The sequence below is a fragment of the Callionymus lyra genome, chromosome 3 (assembly GCF_982586985.1).
Source record: "Callionymus lyra chromosome 3, fCalLyr1.hap1.1, whole genome shotgun sequence".
NCBI lineage: Eukaryota > Metazoa > Chordata > Actinopteri > Syngnathiformes > Callionymidae > Callionymus > Callionymus lyra.
In genome coordinates, this window is record NC_141820.1 from 14,457,426 (window position 1) to 14,475,680 (window position 18,255).

Here is an 18,255-nt window from a genome sequence, read left to right on the forward strand (position 1 = left end):
AATTGTCATAAGAACGCTTGAGTAAAACTGTGAATTTTATCGACATATAACCAAAAGTCTTGGGGCCCAACGATGATATTAAAGATAAAATAGATGATAAAAATGCACAAGAAATGGTATTTTTTATAAAACTTTCATATGAACTAAGGATCTGAACCTTCAATTTATGAGACAAATTTCATTTATTGACGAATAAAACTGTTGAAAATCTTCACTTCATTTCATCGTCTCAATCTATTTTCAACAAAAATCTACCAACAATTAAAATTAAAAACCTTTAATCGCTAAAATGTATTGAGTCAGCTTTGGTCCGAGGGAGGTTTTGAAACAAAACAGGTACAAGTGGAACCGTTTCCAAACAGGAGTAATCGAACTCAACTCAATCGAAATGGTTCGACTTGTACCTGTTTTTGTTCCCCCCCCCCTCAAAGTCAAGCGTCACTGACCTCATAGATCTGAACTTTGAACGTCACAAAGTCACAAAAACTTGAAGCAATAACCTGGAAACAAAATGTAACTCCTCCCTCGAGAACATGTGCAACAGGGCTTGACCATGTGGATTTAATTTTTAACACCGGTAAATATTTATTTAAAATGATGACGAAAATGAGTAGAAAAAAAGTAGAGCTCGTCGCTACCAAAGAATGAAGGTGATACATTCTTTCAAAATAGTTAAAGAAAAGAGAAAAATCACTTTTTTTAACAATTGATTTTTCTACAAAAGGCTAAAATAATTTTATATTCACTCTCCCGGTTCCTATATCAGAACAGCTGTCGCTCTAATCCTCAACAAATCATCAGCAAATGTCCAAAATCCAAATGTGAAAATAATAGGAACCCACACAGGGGGAACTGCAGTCCAGTCCCATGACATGATGATGCAGAAAGGGGGGTGTGGTGTCACGTGGTCTGGCTTTAAATAAGCAGAGGGAGTCGGGATCCGACCCACAGATCCACACAGACCGACACATACCTGCGCAGAGATGGACGCCGTCTATAAGAGAGTCAATGGAAACCACGTGGCTAATGGAGAGCCAGAGCTGGGCACTCGGGTAATATTCATCAAATCCTTTTTTGTTTGGTTTTTTCAGTTAAAAAAATACAAATAAATTGTGATCAATGGCATGTGTGTAACTGATACTTTTTGTAGAAGGTGGTTGTGATATTTTATTGTTGAAGTTACCATGGAATGTTCTAGCAGTGTCAATAGAAACAAAAGGTGTGAATAGAACTTGATGGAGAGAGAAAAACAGCTGATGATACTTTTAGGAGGAAAACAAAATGTGGGTTTTTCTAGTGAAATCCCAAAAATAAAAAGGGTGAAAATATCACAAAAGCTACTTCATTCTTCGTCCTCTGTTAAACTGGTGTGAATAAAAGTTTTTTTTTAAATACTACTGCAATATTACCATCAGAAATGTTGATTTAAGTCACGTTGCACTTCTATATTATATATAATAAATATCCATGATCAAATCATCATGATAGCAGAAAATGCAGCGATTGGGTAAAGTAGTTATACATCTAAAAATGAAAGGGAAAAAGCAGTTAAACTAATGCATTTATTTTAAATTAACACAGTTAAAATTGATCATGAGCCAGTGTGACATGACCATTCACCCGTGTAATGTACTCGAATTGATAGCATGACAATCATAACATCTGAATAGTTTACATTGTTTTATATTAGATGACGAGTTAAAGTTGGCTCAGATCTAAGTAAATGTTACATCCATCCATCCCTAAGTAAGTCATTTATATTTATATAGCGCCTTTCCAGACCAGGGTCACAAGGCGCCTAAACAATCAAAACAATACTCAATAAAAGTCTGATCTGTACATTTTGTTTTTACATTACATAATTTTACTGTTTTAGTTTATTGAGAGACAGTTATATATTATATTAAAAGCCACACAAAACACATCAAGAGAGGTAACGATTTCTCGATTATATTTGCTTTTAATGAAACGAATGAAGCCAAAACCTTCAAAACCTTTTAAATAGATTTCGTTTATAAGGCGAAGTTTTCGCTTTAATACACGCATTTACTACAAAAGTGAATAATTCTTCAGTTTTTTCAGCGGTTATGTCGCGGTGATGCTTACCATGCTAGCAAACAAGCTAACCGACTAAGGTTGGCCGCTAACAGTTAGCAACACTAGCAAGTTAGCGTGTCATTATGAAAGTATGACAAACATCATCTAAGCAAGTGCGTAATTCCTTTATTCACCAAAGGAATTTCCCCCGAGAGAACAATATCCATCTACTTTCCTCTCCTCCCTCAGAAAAGACGAGGCTCCATGTATCTGGAGGAAGAGACCAGCAACAAGTCGGAGATCATCTCCTGCATCTTCTCGCTGAAGGAAGGAGTCGGCGCTTTGGCCAAAGCTCTGCGGCTCTTCGAGGTAAACCAACCGAAAACAACAACCTTTTTTACCATCCACTCATCACACGTATGATGACACGACAAGCTCCCGCCGGGTGTTTAAAGAACACGTTTTATGGTTAGCACCGTGACTTAAAGGGTTTGAAGTTTCAGTGCGGAAAATTAAAACCAGCCACATCTGCTTTTAACAACCGCTTAAGGAATGTTTACGGACCGAGCTGCTGAGCCGAGTCAGATGCTCTTCCTACACATCGTGAAGTGTCTTGTCAGATCCTACGTTTCCCGATTTTCATTCATCGAAACATCAATTTACTGAAGGTAGATTTCGTTTATCGGACTGAAGCATTCGTGACTGAAAGGACAGAAATGATATTCATCTGTTTTTTTCTTCTATTGATTATTATGGTCTGACATAAGTTTTGTCTGAAGTAACATCAACCAGTGACTCTCGACACGTCAAGACACTCGTTCCAGTGAAGATTTTTGTCAGAAAATTAACCTGTAAACAAGTGAAAGTGAGAGAAAATCTATGATTTATTTGTATCTAAAGGCCTGTGAATATAATGCCGACATTAAACCGGTCCGTGGTTCGGAAAAGGTTCTTGATTTACGGCAAAATTGAAAAAGAAAAGTATTTTTTCTAAAATATAAAGTAATAAAACTACTTTATTACTGAATGATTCACTAATTATTTACTTTTATTTACTTTTTTCTATAAATTGTCAATTTGAACGGTGTAGATCCTGCCAGTATAGTTTTCGGGGCAAAATTGTGTCAATTGTAAATGAGTGAGTTATGTTCTGCCAGTACCATTTGGGGGCTAAATGGGGGCGTGTGCGATTTGTAACCGGAGCGCTTACGAATTAAGGCCAAGACTATATTTTTAAGAACATGTTTAATGTGTGTATTTTAGACCAAAATTGAGCCAGTGAAGAGATTTAAGGATCGGAGAAATGTGAGTTATTCTACTAGAGCGGGTCAGAATTCTCGCTGGTATTTAGGTAGAAATTTTATTCGAAAACTGTCAGTCAAACTGAAAATCTTCAAGTCACAACCGTGAAAACGAGTTCATGTTCGGATTCGTACGTAATCGTTACACAAACACGCCAGGAAATCTTCAGAAGAAAAAAAAAGAATGCTAAATGCCAAGCGGGTCATGAAATCATTCAGGGGAGAAGATAACTCACGGGCACACTGGATACACTCTTCACACTAATGGCACTGAGGATAAATTTAATCAGATATTGTTCCTCGTGCCTCCTTTTCCACGAAAATGATGTTCGACGACCTCATAGAGCACCGGCGAAACATTCCACGGAGATTTAAACCTACTTCACAACCAACCAAACCACTAAAAGAACTGCTTTCTTCTCCCTCGATCCAGAGCAAATAATTGATCTTAATTTTGGATTCAATTCTTTTGGAACAATTTAAACATTTTTACATAAATTGACCTGTCATTTTGAAATAAACTGCGTAACAAATTATTTTTTCAAGGCAGAAGCTCATTTAATTTCCTTCTTTGAAGAAGCTTGATGGGTTTGCCTCAAGGTTTAGGGGATATTGTGTTGAGTAGTACATGCAGTAGATGGTAAACCAATATAAACCAAAAAGTACTTTCACAGATATATTCATTGAGTGATATTAACAAGAGTTGAGAATTGATAATAAAATTAAAAATATATATATTGTGCTTGTTTTGGGGATGGATTTTCTGAATTACACCCCTTAACTATATTAATCCTTATGTTGTCCCTGGGTCAAGGTGACCCGGAAACAAATCCAGGTTCAAACTGATGTAAAAAAAACAACTCTCCTGACTCATATGTTTCAAATGTTTTTCTCACCAAGATGCAGTAAGTCTCTCATCAAGACCATATAAAGTTCTCCGCCGTCTGAAATCTGGGCGAACAAGAGGTTACGAAAACAGAGTCCATTATGATGTAATAATGGCTTCACTCCTCCTCCAGCCAGCTGTAATCACACCTCACTTTGTTTATACAACGAGTCCCTTGGAGGTGGAGACTTCCTGGGATTGATGATGCACGGTGACACACCTCCATGTTTGACCTCCAGAATAACAGTGTTGCCAGTAGGCGGAGCTTAAGTACATTTTCTAATGTAAATATTTAAATGAAAAGGGTGTTTTTTGTACAAACAGACACTGATGATACAACAGAGTCACACGTCTTTTTAAGACACACTTAAATCAACACGATATTTGATCTTTAAGGATGTGTGGTTACTTCAAGAAGGACCATGATGTTTGCAGATTGTACAGTGAGAGTTAAGGTGCAGGTTAAGAGTTGAAGACACTCAGGTTTGACAAGCGTATAAATTGTCGAAGACAAAGTAAGTCACAGGGAGAAAGAGATAGTGGAGAAATATTGGAGGATGAACGATAGAAATGGATGTCCTGGGTCGAGGTGGATGAAAGGAACACGAAGCAAAAGGATTTAGAGACACTTATCTGGATCAAGGCAGCAAAAGTATGACTTCGCTGACGTGCCGAATGAATTTGATGTGGACAATTAAGGACAACTGTTGGAATTAAGAAGAGTTTCTTACACAATAATCTCTTATGAAAGAAAAACCACCTCTTAAAATGCTTCAAACAACAGATCTAAGGCTTTAGATTAGAAAAGAGTAAATATTGGTTGACACGAAACTTTTATATCGACTTTATTGAGATTAACTTGGCATTTATTACCATCATTTAGTAGAAAACAGATCTTCTCTTTTAATATATTGTTTGTTGTTTGGGTGACCTTAATACTGACTGACTTGATCGACCTCTGGTTACGTAGGAGTTGCGAAAACGCTCAGACGCGATCAATGATTATCCAAAGGGACGGATTGAGATGTTGCCAAAAAAAAAGCAAGAGAAGCGAGGATTGGTTTGTTTATCCGTCTACGACGCGAACAACTTTTTAACTTCTGACCCCTCGTCGACCACCACAGCTGACCTCTAGAACAAATACCATTCTTTCTCTCTCAATTACTCAAGAATAAAACCACTTCACTTTTCCAGATCATTCTATGGATTTATGGAAACTATTCCCAGATGTGGCTTAATGCTTCTTACACAACTTGAACTATTTCAACTATTTGAACTAGTGGTACCATTTGCGCTGCATGTGACTGGGCTGAACGCTCGTCATGTGCATGAGCGCTCGGTGCCTGTAGTAAATCTGATCCCTGACATGAACCCAGATCTTGGACGCTAAGCCTGAGGCGTTTGATTCAAGCGACTGAACGTCTTTTCTTACAATACACTCAGTCGAACAACCTTTTCAAGGACATTTATTGTCACGAACTGTGAACACATTTTGTTACTGAGGTCACATGGCTGATATATTTTAGGGATTCAGTGCATGCTGGGATATAAAAAGTTATAACTTTTTTGCTCTTCATCTTAAAGGTCAACTTATGCGTTGATGTAAGTGTGTCTTAAATAGATATTGGACTCTATTGTACTCATGAGTATTTGTTTGTACAAAACTCTCTTTTAATTGAAATATTCACATTATAAAATGATCTTAAGCCCCGCCCACTGAAAACACTTTCTGGAGATGAAATCTTGTTCACCATAACCACATGCACTCTGCGGTGATTGGTCACTGCAAGTCATCAATCCAGGAAGTATCCACCTCCAAGGGACTCGTTGTATAAACAAAGCGGGGCGTGATTAGAGCTAAAAAGGAGGATGAGTGAAGCCATTATTATATAATAATGACCTCCACTCATGTAACCTCTTGTTTGCCGAGATTTCAGACGGGGGGAGAAGTTAATAAGGTAACAACTTCAAAACACTGTCATGATGAGAGACTTTACTGCATCTTGGAGAGAAAAAACATTTGAAACATGCGAGTCCTTTAAAGCAGAACGACGGAAGAGTGAACTAAGATGTTGCCCCCACTGTAGTAACTGTGTAATTGCAGGGGTCAGACCACCTCTAGCTCTGCCTCCACATTCCACATCTGTTGTTGTTGTTGTTATTGTTGTAGCATTAAAGAAATTCCTTTCAGGACTTAAGTCATAATGGAAATAAATGCAACAGCCATCTCTGACCCACTAGCATTAATCTGTTTAATGGTCACATGATGCCCAATCCAAATAATGTGGTAAAAAAAAAGAATCATGAGGTAATAATCACATTTTTATTTTTTAAATCACATGTAGAGCTGCTTAAATAGAGCCTGTGAGCCAGTACACGATAAAACCTTCAAAGGTAATTACCTCTGTTTCTATTTCTGAGGTTTTATTGAAATATCTTTTCCTCGTTTTTAGCTAGTTTGCAAACTGAAGGACCATCAGGTTATTAGACAGTTTTTTTTAGCATTGAACATTTTTTGGAAAATAATTGAATCCAATAATGTATTTATTAAAAGGTTGAATTAGTTTTGTTTTTTTTGTTCAATTCAATCATTTTTTGATACTGAAATGGTTGAATTTTAATGGAAGATTTAAAAAAAAAAATGAATAAAACGTTTATCATGAAGTTTATTAAGTTTAAGTAATAAAAAATACAATACAAAAATTATCTCAATTTCAACAAAGAAGTCAACATTTCAATAAAACAATTTCATTCAAATAAATAAACGTAATAATAATTTAAAATATATATTTATTAATTTTATAATATAAGTGAAGTAATAAGATCTGTCAAAACTGGGCTGAATTTATCTTTTTATTTTTATATTTTTATACAATAAAACCCCCAAAAAAGAGCACCATAGCCACAGAGGAAACTGACGTGGGTAAAATGATGAGAAAATAGGACATGCCACCTCACAGCTTCCTCTTCTGCTCAGCCAATCACGGAGCCAGAAAAACATCCTCCCGCTTCCACCCCTCGAATCTTGAAATGTTTTGCTCATGGACTACGTGATGCAAAACACACCAGCATCTGTTATTATTTACTCAGAGGTCCGTGCGGGGTTGTGTTTTATTACGCAAGGTGAGTAACATCCCTGGACTCTGACCCGTCGGTGAGTCAGGCCCGGCATGACCCATGACTTGACCATGAAACAAGGATTGGCGAGTCTCTGATGAATGTTAATGGGACTAAATAAATATTTGTTAAAACCTCATCCAGATTTTTTTATATATATAATTATACTTTTAATGATGTTTACAATAAGAAGACAAAGTTAAAAAGTCACTGATATTTGGTTTAAAAAGAAAAAGAAAAAGAAGCTGGGTTTGTGTGGCGTCACAGTGAGTTTTCGCGGTCAAACGGCAGCCTCTGGTGGCGAGAAGAGGTACTGCGACTACTAGTTCTTCTTTCAGAGATTGTTCTTGTGTTTGTGTGTGATAAAAAAGTTGATAAAACACTCACTTTGGACGATGTCATGGACAGGACAAGGGCATCAATCTGACCCACATCGAGTCTCGTCCGTCCCGGAACAACAAGGACCAGTTCGAGTTCTTCATCAACGTGGACTCCACCTGCTCGCAGGCCCTGGACGAGGTCATCGCCGGCTTGGGAACGGAGATCAGCGGACACGTCCACGAGCTGTCGCGCAACAAAGAGAAGGACACGGGTCAGTGTCATTACAGTACAATATTTAGCAAACTTCTTCTCATAAGTGACTTTTTAAAAACGATCAACAATATTTTCTTTAACTCAAGTATGGACTCACAAAATATTTTGATTTTAACCCTTGTGTTATCTCAGGGTCAAGGTGACCCGGAGGCCTGTAAACGTATGTAGATGTTTGAGGTATCGCATGTGTCGTCTCTGGGTCAAGGTGAACGACCTCCACGGCTTCCATAAATACATATGCAGCGGTGGAGGTCGTTCATCTTGACCCAGAGACGACACAAGGGGTAAGTAAATCTCCCCAAAAAATCATCTAAACATGTTTGTATTTAAGTGTTAAATGACAAGTTCAGGAAATAAATCAGTGAAATCAGAACATTTACTTTTTGAATTATTGGAATTGGAATATGACACAATCTGTAAACAAACAAATTCTACTTCTTCATTTAAATATGATTGAATTCAATTATTCAATTTAAAAAAAAAAGAAAATAATTCAACCTTTAAATATAGAAATTATTGAATTCAATTATTTACAACAACAAAAAAAATCAATGCTTGAAAACAAACGTGATAATGTAGAAAAGGTTTCAACATATTTACAATTCAACTTTTCAATACATATTTTCTTATTTAATTGTTAAAAAAAACAAAAACTATTCAACTTGTAAATTTAGAAATTGAGTTTAACTATTTAAAAAAAAAAAAATGCTTTAACATCTCATTTTTTTTCAATTATACCTTTTAATATATACAGTATATATATATATATATATATATATATATATATATATATATATACTGTATATATATTAATCCGATTGTTCAATCAACAACACATTCAACTTTTCAATAAAAAATGGTTTGATTCAATTATGAATTGAAAACCAACCTTTTAATATAAAAATGTTTAATTTAAATTATTCAATTTAATTATTTGCAAAAAATAACTATTAAATTCTATTTTATTTTATTTTTTTCAAAAAGGTTATCAACATTTTAACAATGTTACCTTTCAATATAAAAATGATGTGATTTAACTATATATATAAATATATATATAATAAAGAAATTATTGAATTTAGTTTTTTACAAAAAAAAAACAACTAAAAAACAACTATTCAAAACTTAAAAATATTTCTTTTTTTTTTCTCAAAATTTCACAAAAGGTGAAAACATTTCTCCAATTCTACCTTTTTAATATTCGGATTACAACGATCTTCTCCATAGAAAACATCAAAATAAAGTTCGTTTGACTGTCTTGAATACAAACATATATGTTATATATATTATATACATACACAAACATGTACATCCAAACGAAATTAGACAGAAAATAAAGTATAAAACAAGAGTCTTAATAAATATGAATGGGACAAAGGGGAAATTTAATTAATTAAAATAAGAATTCATAATAATATGGCCATTGTCAAAGCTTCTATTAAAAGAGACCAGTTAAATAAATACATTTTACATTTTACAATTGTTCTAGTTTCGACCCCCTTTAACTCTATGTTATGTGGGTGTTACTGCAGGACAGAGACGAGCGTCAAACACAAGAGACATTCATCATCAAGACGCTCCAGACAGACGCGCTAATGCAGAGTCAGTGTCGCCATGTTGGCTTCTTGACTAAAACTTGACCCCTTTATTAGTTGTTTCCACAATGACATTAGTTTAGCTACTGAGGACAAACAGGCCCCGTTGGAACAGAGGGGGCGAGTGTCCCCTCTAGCGAGGGCCACCGGGGCTCCTCCTCTGACCCCGGGTGGCCCCCGGTTTCGGGGTCAAGTGGATGACGGGATATTTATGGCCTGTTTTGGAGACGGCCTGTTTATGAAGGAGGCTGGCGAGGACGCGCTGTCACGGCGTCGCCTGAGGCCGGACCACACTCTGGAGAAATGTGGATTGATGACGGTCCGTCTGCGACATAAATCCAACGTGTCGAGAACAAGACCTTTTTGTTTGTGCCGCTGTTGTCGAGTGTCGCGGCGTCTCGGACACACACGGCGCAGACACCATCATGTGACGGCTTCAGATTTATATCAAGAAGACACTTTGACCTTCAACGTGAACTGTGTCCTGATCTACGAGGACTCTAAGTTATCGGCAATTTGATTTTAAAATGTCAGAATATTCGTTTTAAAAGGTTGTTTACATGATTCAGAAACAAACAAACAAACAAAATCACCCCTGGGCAAATTAACTTTTAAATTATTTTATATTTTATATTTTAAATTGAGATAAAAAAATATATTTTAAAGACTTAAAGGATTATAATGAACACTAAGAGAATACTTTGTTTAACACAACCAACACCAGAATATAAAATAAACAAAAAAAAGCTTAAAAATAAGTTTCATTTGCAGTTGCATTTTATTTTAAGACGTGATATGTTTAATGGTTGAAACAAATAAAGCATAATAATATTTTGACTATAATAATAATTATAATAATAAATGTGAAACCAACCAACCAAATTGCCGAAATAAAAATACGGAAACACAAATACTTTACGGTTTCCTCTTGATTATTTGTCTTTTTACATTAGTATACTTGTTGTTTAACAATGTTGGAAATTGACAATATGCCAACATGAAAATATGCTATCATGACAATATGCTAACATGACAAAATGCTAACATGACAAAATGCTTACATGACAATATGCTATCATGATATTATGCTAACATGACAATATGCCAACATGACAATATGCTAACATGACAATATGCTATCATGACAATATGCCAACATGACAATATGCTAACATGACAATATGCTATCATGACAATATGCTAACATGACAAAATGCTTACATGACAATATGCCAACATGACAATATGCTAACATGACAATATGCTATCATGACAATATGCTAACATGACAAAATGCTTACATGACAATATGCCAACATGACAATATGCTAACATGACAATATGCTATCATGACAATATGCTAACATGACAATATGCCAACATGACAATATGCTAACATGACAATATGCTATCATGATATTATGCTAACATGACAATATGCTGAGATGACAATATGCTAACATGATAATATGCTAACATGACAATATGCCAAAATAACAATATACTATCATGACAATATGCTAATATGACAATATGCCAAAATGACAATATACTATCATGACAATATGCTATCATGAAAATATGCTAACATGACAATATGCTAACATGACAATATACTATCATGACAATATGCTAACATGACAATATGCTAACATGACAATATACTATCATGACAATATGCTAACATGACAATATGCTAACATGAAAATATGCTGACATGACAATATGTTAACATGACAATATGCTGACATGAAAATATGTTAACATGATAATATGCTAACATGACAATATGATAACATGACAATATGCTGACATGACAATATGCTGACATAATAAGGGATTCTAATAAAAAAAAAAAAATGCCAACATGACAATATGCTATCATGACAATATGCCAACTTGACAATATGCTAACATGACAATATGCTAACATGACAATATGCCAACATGACAATATGCTAACATGACAATATGCTATCATGACAAAATGCTTACGTGACGATATGCTAACATGACAATATGCCAACATGACAATATGCTAACATGAAAATATGCTATCATGACAATATGCTAACATGACAAAATGCTTACATGACAATATGCCAACATGACAATATGCCAACATGACAATATGCTATCATGACAATATGCCAACTTGACAATATGCTAACATGACAATATGCTATCATGATAGTATGCTAACATGACAATATGCTAACATGACAATATGCTATCATGATAGTAGGCTAACATGATAGTAGGCTAACATGACAATATGCTATCATGACAATATGCTAACATGACAATATGCCAACATGACAATATGCTAGCATGACAATATGCCAACATGACAATATGCTAACATGAAAATATGCTAACATGTTTGTACAATTCTGCTACTTCTCAGTGCCTTGGTTTCCCAACGACATCCAGGACTTGGATCGCTTCGCTAACCAAATCCTCAGCTACGGATCAGAGCTGGAAAGTGATCACCCGGTTAGTCATGAATCATGAGCAACATCCTGCTCCCCGAGTGTGTGTGTGTGTGTGTGTGTGTGTGTGTGTGTGTGTGTGTGTGTGTGTGTGTGTGTGTGTGTGTGTGTGTGTGTGTGTGTGTGTGTGTGTGTGTGTGTGTGTGTGTGTGTGTGCAGCCATGCCCACGCTGGTCATGAAAGGGCGGCTGCACTCGTCTGTCCTTTTTCATGCTAAGTTTGAATGGAATAGAAGTGGATGTCATTGCTTTAATTGAGCTCCTGTAATTATAGATAATTGCCATCACCATTAAAGAGAGACCATTGATGGTCAGCTGGAGAACGCTCTACAAAGGCTTGATTAGAATATGGACCTGTGCACTCGCAGCACTAGACCAGAGCGTCACGTTGTCAGAGGCCCGGCCCGAGCACAGGATTGTCTTGCTTTGATTTTGGCCTGTTCATATGATCTCATCTGCCTTTCTTTGTGTGTTTGTGTGTGTGTGTGTGTGTGTGTGTGACTGTGTGTCTGTGTGTGTGTGTGTGTGTGTGTGTGTGTGTGTGTGTGTCCAGGGCTTCACTGATCCTGTGTACAGGGCCCGGAGGAAGGAGTTCGCAGACATCGCCTACAACTACAGACAGTAAATATCACAAAAGAGAAAGATCTCAAATTTTAATGTATATTTACATGGTTTTATTCTACAAAAAGTGGTACTTTTCTTTCTCTGAACAACAGTCGTTGTTCTATTGTGGCAAGTCTTTACAGAATAATCCAATTTTTAACTATAATCGAACATTTTTCAACTATAATCAAACTATTTTCAACTATAATCAAATATTTTTTAACTGAAATCAAACTTTTTCGACTATAATTGAACAACGTTCAACAATTATCAAACAATTAAACTATAATCAAAAAATTTTCAACTGTTATCAAACAATTTTAACTGTAATCGAACAATTTTCAACTGTGATCGAACAATTTTTAACTGTGATCAAACAATTTTAGACTATAATTGAACAACTTTCAACAATTATTAAACTATAATCAAACATTTTTCAACTGTTATCAAACAATTTTCAACTGTGATCGAACTATTTTTAACTATAATCAAATATTTTTCAACTGAAATCAAACTATTTTCGACTATAATTGAACAACTTTCAACTGTAATCAAACAATTTTCAACTTTAATCAAACAGTTTTCGACTGTAATCAAACAATTTTCAACTAAAATCAAACTATTTTCAACTAAAATCAAACAATTTTCAACTATAATCAAACTATTTTCAACTATAATCAAACTATTTTCAACTATAATCAAACAATTTTCAACTATAATCAAACAATTTTCAACTATAATCAAAGAATTTTCAACTAAAATCAAACAATTTTCAACTATAATCAAACAATATCCAACTATAATCAAACAATATCCAACTAAAATCAAACAATTTTCAACTATAATCAAACTATTTTCAACTATAATCAAACTATTTTCAACTATAATCAAACAATATCCAACTAAAATCAAACAATTTTCAACTATAATCAAACTATTTTCAACTATAATCAAACAATTTTCAACTATAATCAAAGAATTTTCAACTATATTCAAACAATTTTCAACTATATTCAAAAAATTTTCAACTATAATCAAACAATCTTCAACTGTTCATTTGATGAGACACTGATGCGACACATTTCAAACTGGAGTCTGACCACACGTGTTGTCTTCAGCGGTCAGATCATCCCCAGAGTGGAGTACACGGAGGAGGAAAAGGCCACATGGGGCGTCGTGTTCAAAGAGCTCAAGACCCTGTACCCGACCCACGCCTGCCGCGAGCACAACAGAGTTTTCCCCCTGCTGGAGAAATACTGCGGCTACAGACAGGACAACGTCCCCCAGCTGGAGGACGTGTCCCGCTTCCTGCAGTGTAAGTCTCTGGACCGAGGAGTCCAAATAATAACGGGCCGACTCAACTAAAAAAAAACTGTACCCTCTGCAGCGTGTACAGGGTTCCGTCTGCGCCCGGTCGCGGGTTTGCTGTCCTCCAGGGACTTCCTTGCCGGTCTGGCTTTCCGGGTTTTCCATTCCACGCAGTACATTCGCCACAGCTCCCGGCCCACCTACACACCCGAACCGTGAGTGCTGGATCTCTTCTGGTCAAGACTTTGTGTCGAGCTACATCTCTTGTCTTTTCCAGGGACATCTGCCACGAGCTGCTGGGACACGTCCCTCTGTTTGCCGACCAAAGTTTTGCCCAGTTCTCCCAGGTACAGAAGGTTTAAATCTCTACGCATCAGAGGTCGTCGTTTACTATCGTTTGACTTTTTTCGTCTTTTAACAGGAGATCGGTCTGGCGTCCCTCGGGGCTCCTGATGAGTACATCGAGAAACTGGCCACTGTAAGCAAGATTTTTCTACGATCTATGAGTGTGTATGAAATTCTTAAGAGTTTCACACGTTTTCATGGGTCTTATTCAAACAGAAAGAACTCTGTGGACAATACAAGATCATTTCGGTGTTGCAATATATTGTGCTGCTGTAGTAACAAGAGTATATTTGTAGTATTGTCCGAGTACTTGACTCTGGTGTTGCAGTATTTACAGAGCACATGACTCTTGACGAAGTCGTAACTGTTTCATTTGTTTTGAAACCAAAATATGTCCAAACATTAGTTTTAAAAGCTGCTGGAGTCGACTGTATCCTCTCGTCCTCAGTTGTATAGCTAGTGTTATTAAATCCCTCTGGAGATCTCTTTCGGGACATTAAGTTTACAGCAAACATGAGAAGGTACAGAAAATAGTAGTATAAACTGTTAAATAAGTTTGTCAATAGTAGTATTAACTGTTAAATAAGCTTGTAAATAGTAGTATTAACTGTTAAATAGGTTTGTTAATAGTAGTATTAACTGTTAAATAAGCTTGTAAATAGTAGTATTAACTGTTAAATAGGTTTGTTAATAGTAGTATTAACTGTTGAATAAACTTGTAAATAGTAGTAATAACTGTTAAATAAGCTTATAAATAGTAGTATTAACTGTTAAATAAACTTGTAAATAGTAGTATTAACTGTTAAATAAGCTTATAAATAATAGTATTAACTGTTAAATAAGCTTATAAATTGAAGTATTAACTGTTAAATAGGTTTGTCAATAGTACTATTAAATGTTAAATAATCTTGTAAATAGTAGTATTAACTGTTAAATAAGCTTGTAAATAGTAGTATTACTGTTAAATAAGCTTGAAAATAGTAGTATTAACTGTTAAATAAGCTTGTAAATAGTAGTATTAACTGTTAAATAAGTTTGTAAATAGTATAAACTGTTAAATGAAGTTGTAAATAGTAGTAATAACTGTTAAATAAGGTTGTAAATAGAAGTATTAACTGTTAAATAAACTTGTAAATAGTAGTATTAACTGTTAAATAAGCTTATAAATAATAGTATTAACTGTTAAATAAGCTTATAAATTGAAGTATTAACTGTTAAATAGGTTTGTCAATAGTACTATTAAATGTTAAATAATCTTGTAAATAGTAGTATTAACTGTTAAATAAGCTTGTAAATAGTAGTATTACTGTTAAATAAGCTTGAAAATAGTAGTATTAACTGTTAAATAAGCTTGTAAATAGTAGTATTAACTGTTAAATAAGGTTGTAAATAGTATAAACTGTTAAATGAAGTTGTAAATAGTAGTATAAACTGTTAAATGAGGTTGTAAATAATAGTATTAACTGTTGACTAAGCTTGTAATTAGTAGTAATAACTGTTGAATAAGCTTGTAAATAGTAGTATTAACTGTTAAATAAGCTTGTAAATAGCAGTAATAACTGTTAAATAAGGTTGTAAATAGTAGTATTAACTGTTAAATAAGCTTGTAAATAGCAGTAATAACTGTTAAATAAGGTTGTAAATAGTAGTATTAACTGTTAAATAAGCTTGTAAATAGCAGTAATAACTGTTAAATAAGCTTGTAAATAGCAGTAATAACTGTTAAATAAGGTTGTAAATAGTAGTATTAACTGTTGAATAAGGCTGTAAATAGCAGTAATAACTGTTAAATAAGAATCTCTCTTGTGTTCTGCAGGTGTACTGGTTCACCGTGGAGTTCGGGTTGTGTAAGCAGGGCTCGGAGATCAAGGCTTACGGCGCCGGCCTGCTCTCATCCTTCGGAGAGTTGACGGTAAGAGAGGATGTGTAGGAAGTGTAATAGAATACTCTGTCAGTCGTGAACCATCAAAAATGAAGGAGATATCTTTTGCTTAAAAAGTACCTCAACCGTGAATCTAAAAATATGAACAGAAACAAATGCAGCGTCGACGTGTTACGAAGTATGTCATGACGTCACGATGTTCTGTTCACCTCGGAGGCAGTGGGTTAGTGGTCCGATCGGAATCGGGTTTAATATGTCACCTGGTCAATGCGGCATGTGAGGGACCAGCAGGGGGGTGTTCGAGTGGTGCAATATCAAGGTCATAGTTACATCAGGGCGCCATCGTCAGGAGGATGTGCACTCGGCTGACTCACAATAACAGACGCACACTACACTTCCTGCTTACAGTACTGCCTGACGGACGAGCCCAAGGTCCTGTCCTTTGACCCGGAAAAGACTAGCCTTCAGAAATACCCGATCACCGAGTACCAACCGGTGTACTTCGTCGCCGAAAGCTTCGAGGACGGAAAAGAGAAAGTCAGGTGAGGAAAAATGTTCGTTTTAATGAATAAAATAGTTGGTTGAACATGATTGTGTTTGTAGGAAATTTGCCGCCACGATTCCCCGACCATTCGCGGTGCGCTACAACGCCTACACCCAGAGTATCGAGGTTCTGGACAACACCCAGCAGCTCAGCAACCTGGCAGACTGTATCAACAGTAGGTTTCCACGCACACAAGTTATAATCTTACTTAAGCAGACTTAAGTCAGTAAGTAAAAGTTATTTGGTAAAGCGCCTTTTCTAGACCAGGGTCACAAAACGCTTTATCAATTAAAAGCAATACACAGTTTAAATACATACAAATTTAAAAACACTAAAAGGCCAAATCCTAAAGGAAACTGGCAGCCAGTGAAGAGTTTTAAGGATCGGAGAAATGTGAGTTCTTCTACTAGAGCAGGTCAGAATTCTCGATGCAGAGTTGTGTATTAACTGCAGGCGAGACAGATCCTTCTTGTGTTTTTTTTTAAGGTTGTAATATGTATTTAAATAAAGTTATATGAAATGTTTCTCACCTGAGTAATATTTACAAATGTTTCATTTTGTTTTCCAGGTGAATTGGCGAAGTTATGTGAAGCCCTACGGAGACTGCCGTGAACATCGTGCAAAAAAAGAAGAATCATTCCAATTTCTTTACACATATTTACATCTTCGTTTCTTACTTTTAAAAATCTATATGCATGCTGTATCATTGTTTTAACATAGAAGTCCTATAGTATAGAGTGTTTTATGTTTTGTGTATCGAGATTATCAATATGTAATAATGTACATTTTTCAAATTATTAATAAGCATTTTATCAGCTGAACGACTGCAATTGAAAGCTTTTTTCACTTCTTGTTATCTTGCATGAGCTGTATTAATAAATCAAATATATCACAATAACTATTCGTTGTTTTTTATTGTGTCGTCAATACAGTGTTTTAGTTAATATAGTAAATGTTTCTGATACGAATAAAGATATGTGTTTGTAAATAAATTGATCAGATTTTCATACTTTACTTTGGACAGGTGGTTTACAAATGAAAAAAAAAGAAATACAACAAATATAACATGATGAATGTGTGTTAAAATGCAGTACTTACTTGTCAACATGGGTAATACTGACAACATCAGACATCATGTATTAATATTTGTTTGGGGAAACAATGATGATCAATTCAATAAAAATGCTCAAAAGTTATTTTTAGGGACAATACATCTTCGGGGAGAACGAATCAATGCGTCTTGAAAAATGTTACCATTATGTTTATTTAAATATGGTAATATTTTGTATTTTATGCGTTTTATTTTAATTTTCATGATCTGCAAACGACTCGATTGACTACAAATGTCATGAAAGTACAATTAATTGCTAGATTACTACACGTATAAAAAGTACAATGGTAGTTTATACTTAAAACGTAGAATATTTAAATGTAGCGTAAGAGTATTCATTTTGAATAATTTACACATAATTAAACTTTCCTTAGTTTACTGGTTATACTATAAACAGGGTTCTTACAGCTTAAGGTAAGTAAAGTTAAGACTTCTTTTTAA

The 18,255-nt window shown here is 35.1% G+C and overlaps 1 protein-coding gene across 1 annotated transcript; it reads left to right on the plus strand.

Annotated features, from left to right (window-relative positions):
* Positions 1–944: 944 nt before the first annotated feature.
* Positions 945–17,601, plus strand: pah (phenylalanine hydroxylase). Its single transcript, XM_087786558.1, has 13 exons — positions 945–1,052; positions 2,287–2,406; positions 7,750–7,933; positions 11,938–12,026; positions 12,575–12,642; positions 13,743–13,939; positions 14,012–14,147; positions 14,210–14,279; positions 14,354–14,410; positions 16,094–16,189; positions 16,568–16,701; positions 16,763–16,878; positions 17,272–17,601. The coding sequence occupies exons 1-13, from the start codon at positions 984–986 to the stop codon at positions 17,313–17,315; spliced, it is 1,380 nt and encodes a 459-aa protein (XP_087642684.1). The 5' UTR covers positions 945–983; the 3' UTR covers positions 17,316–17,601.
* The last annotated feature ends 654 nt before the right edge of the window (positions 17,602–18,255 follow it).

What these genes read in the sequence shown, in the direction of transcription:
- pah (XM_087786558.1), top strand. Translation starts at nt 984, where the DNA reads ATGGACGCCGTCTATAAGAGAGTCAATGGAAACCACGTGGCTAATGGA. An exon ending in CAACAAAGAGAAGGACACGG is followed by an intron (nt 7,934 to 11,937) that starts GTCAGTGTCATT and finishes GCTACTTCTCAG; the next exon opens with TGCCTTGGTTTCCCAACGAC. An exon ending in ATCGCCTACAACTACAGACA is followed by an intron (nt 12,643 to 13,742) that starts GTAAATATCACA and finishes TGTTGTCTTCAG; the next exon opens with CGGTCAGATCATCCCCAGAG.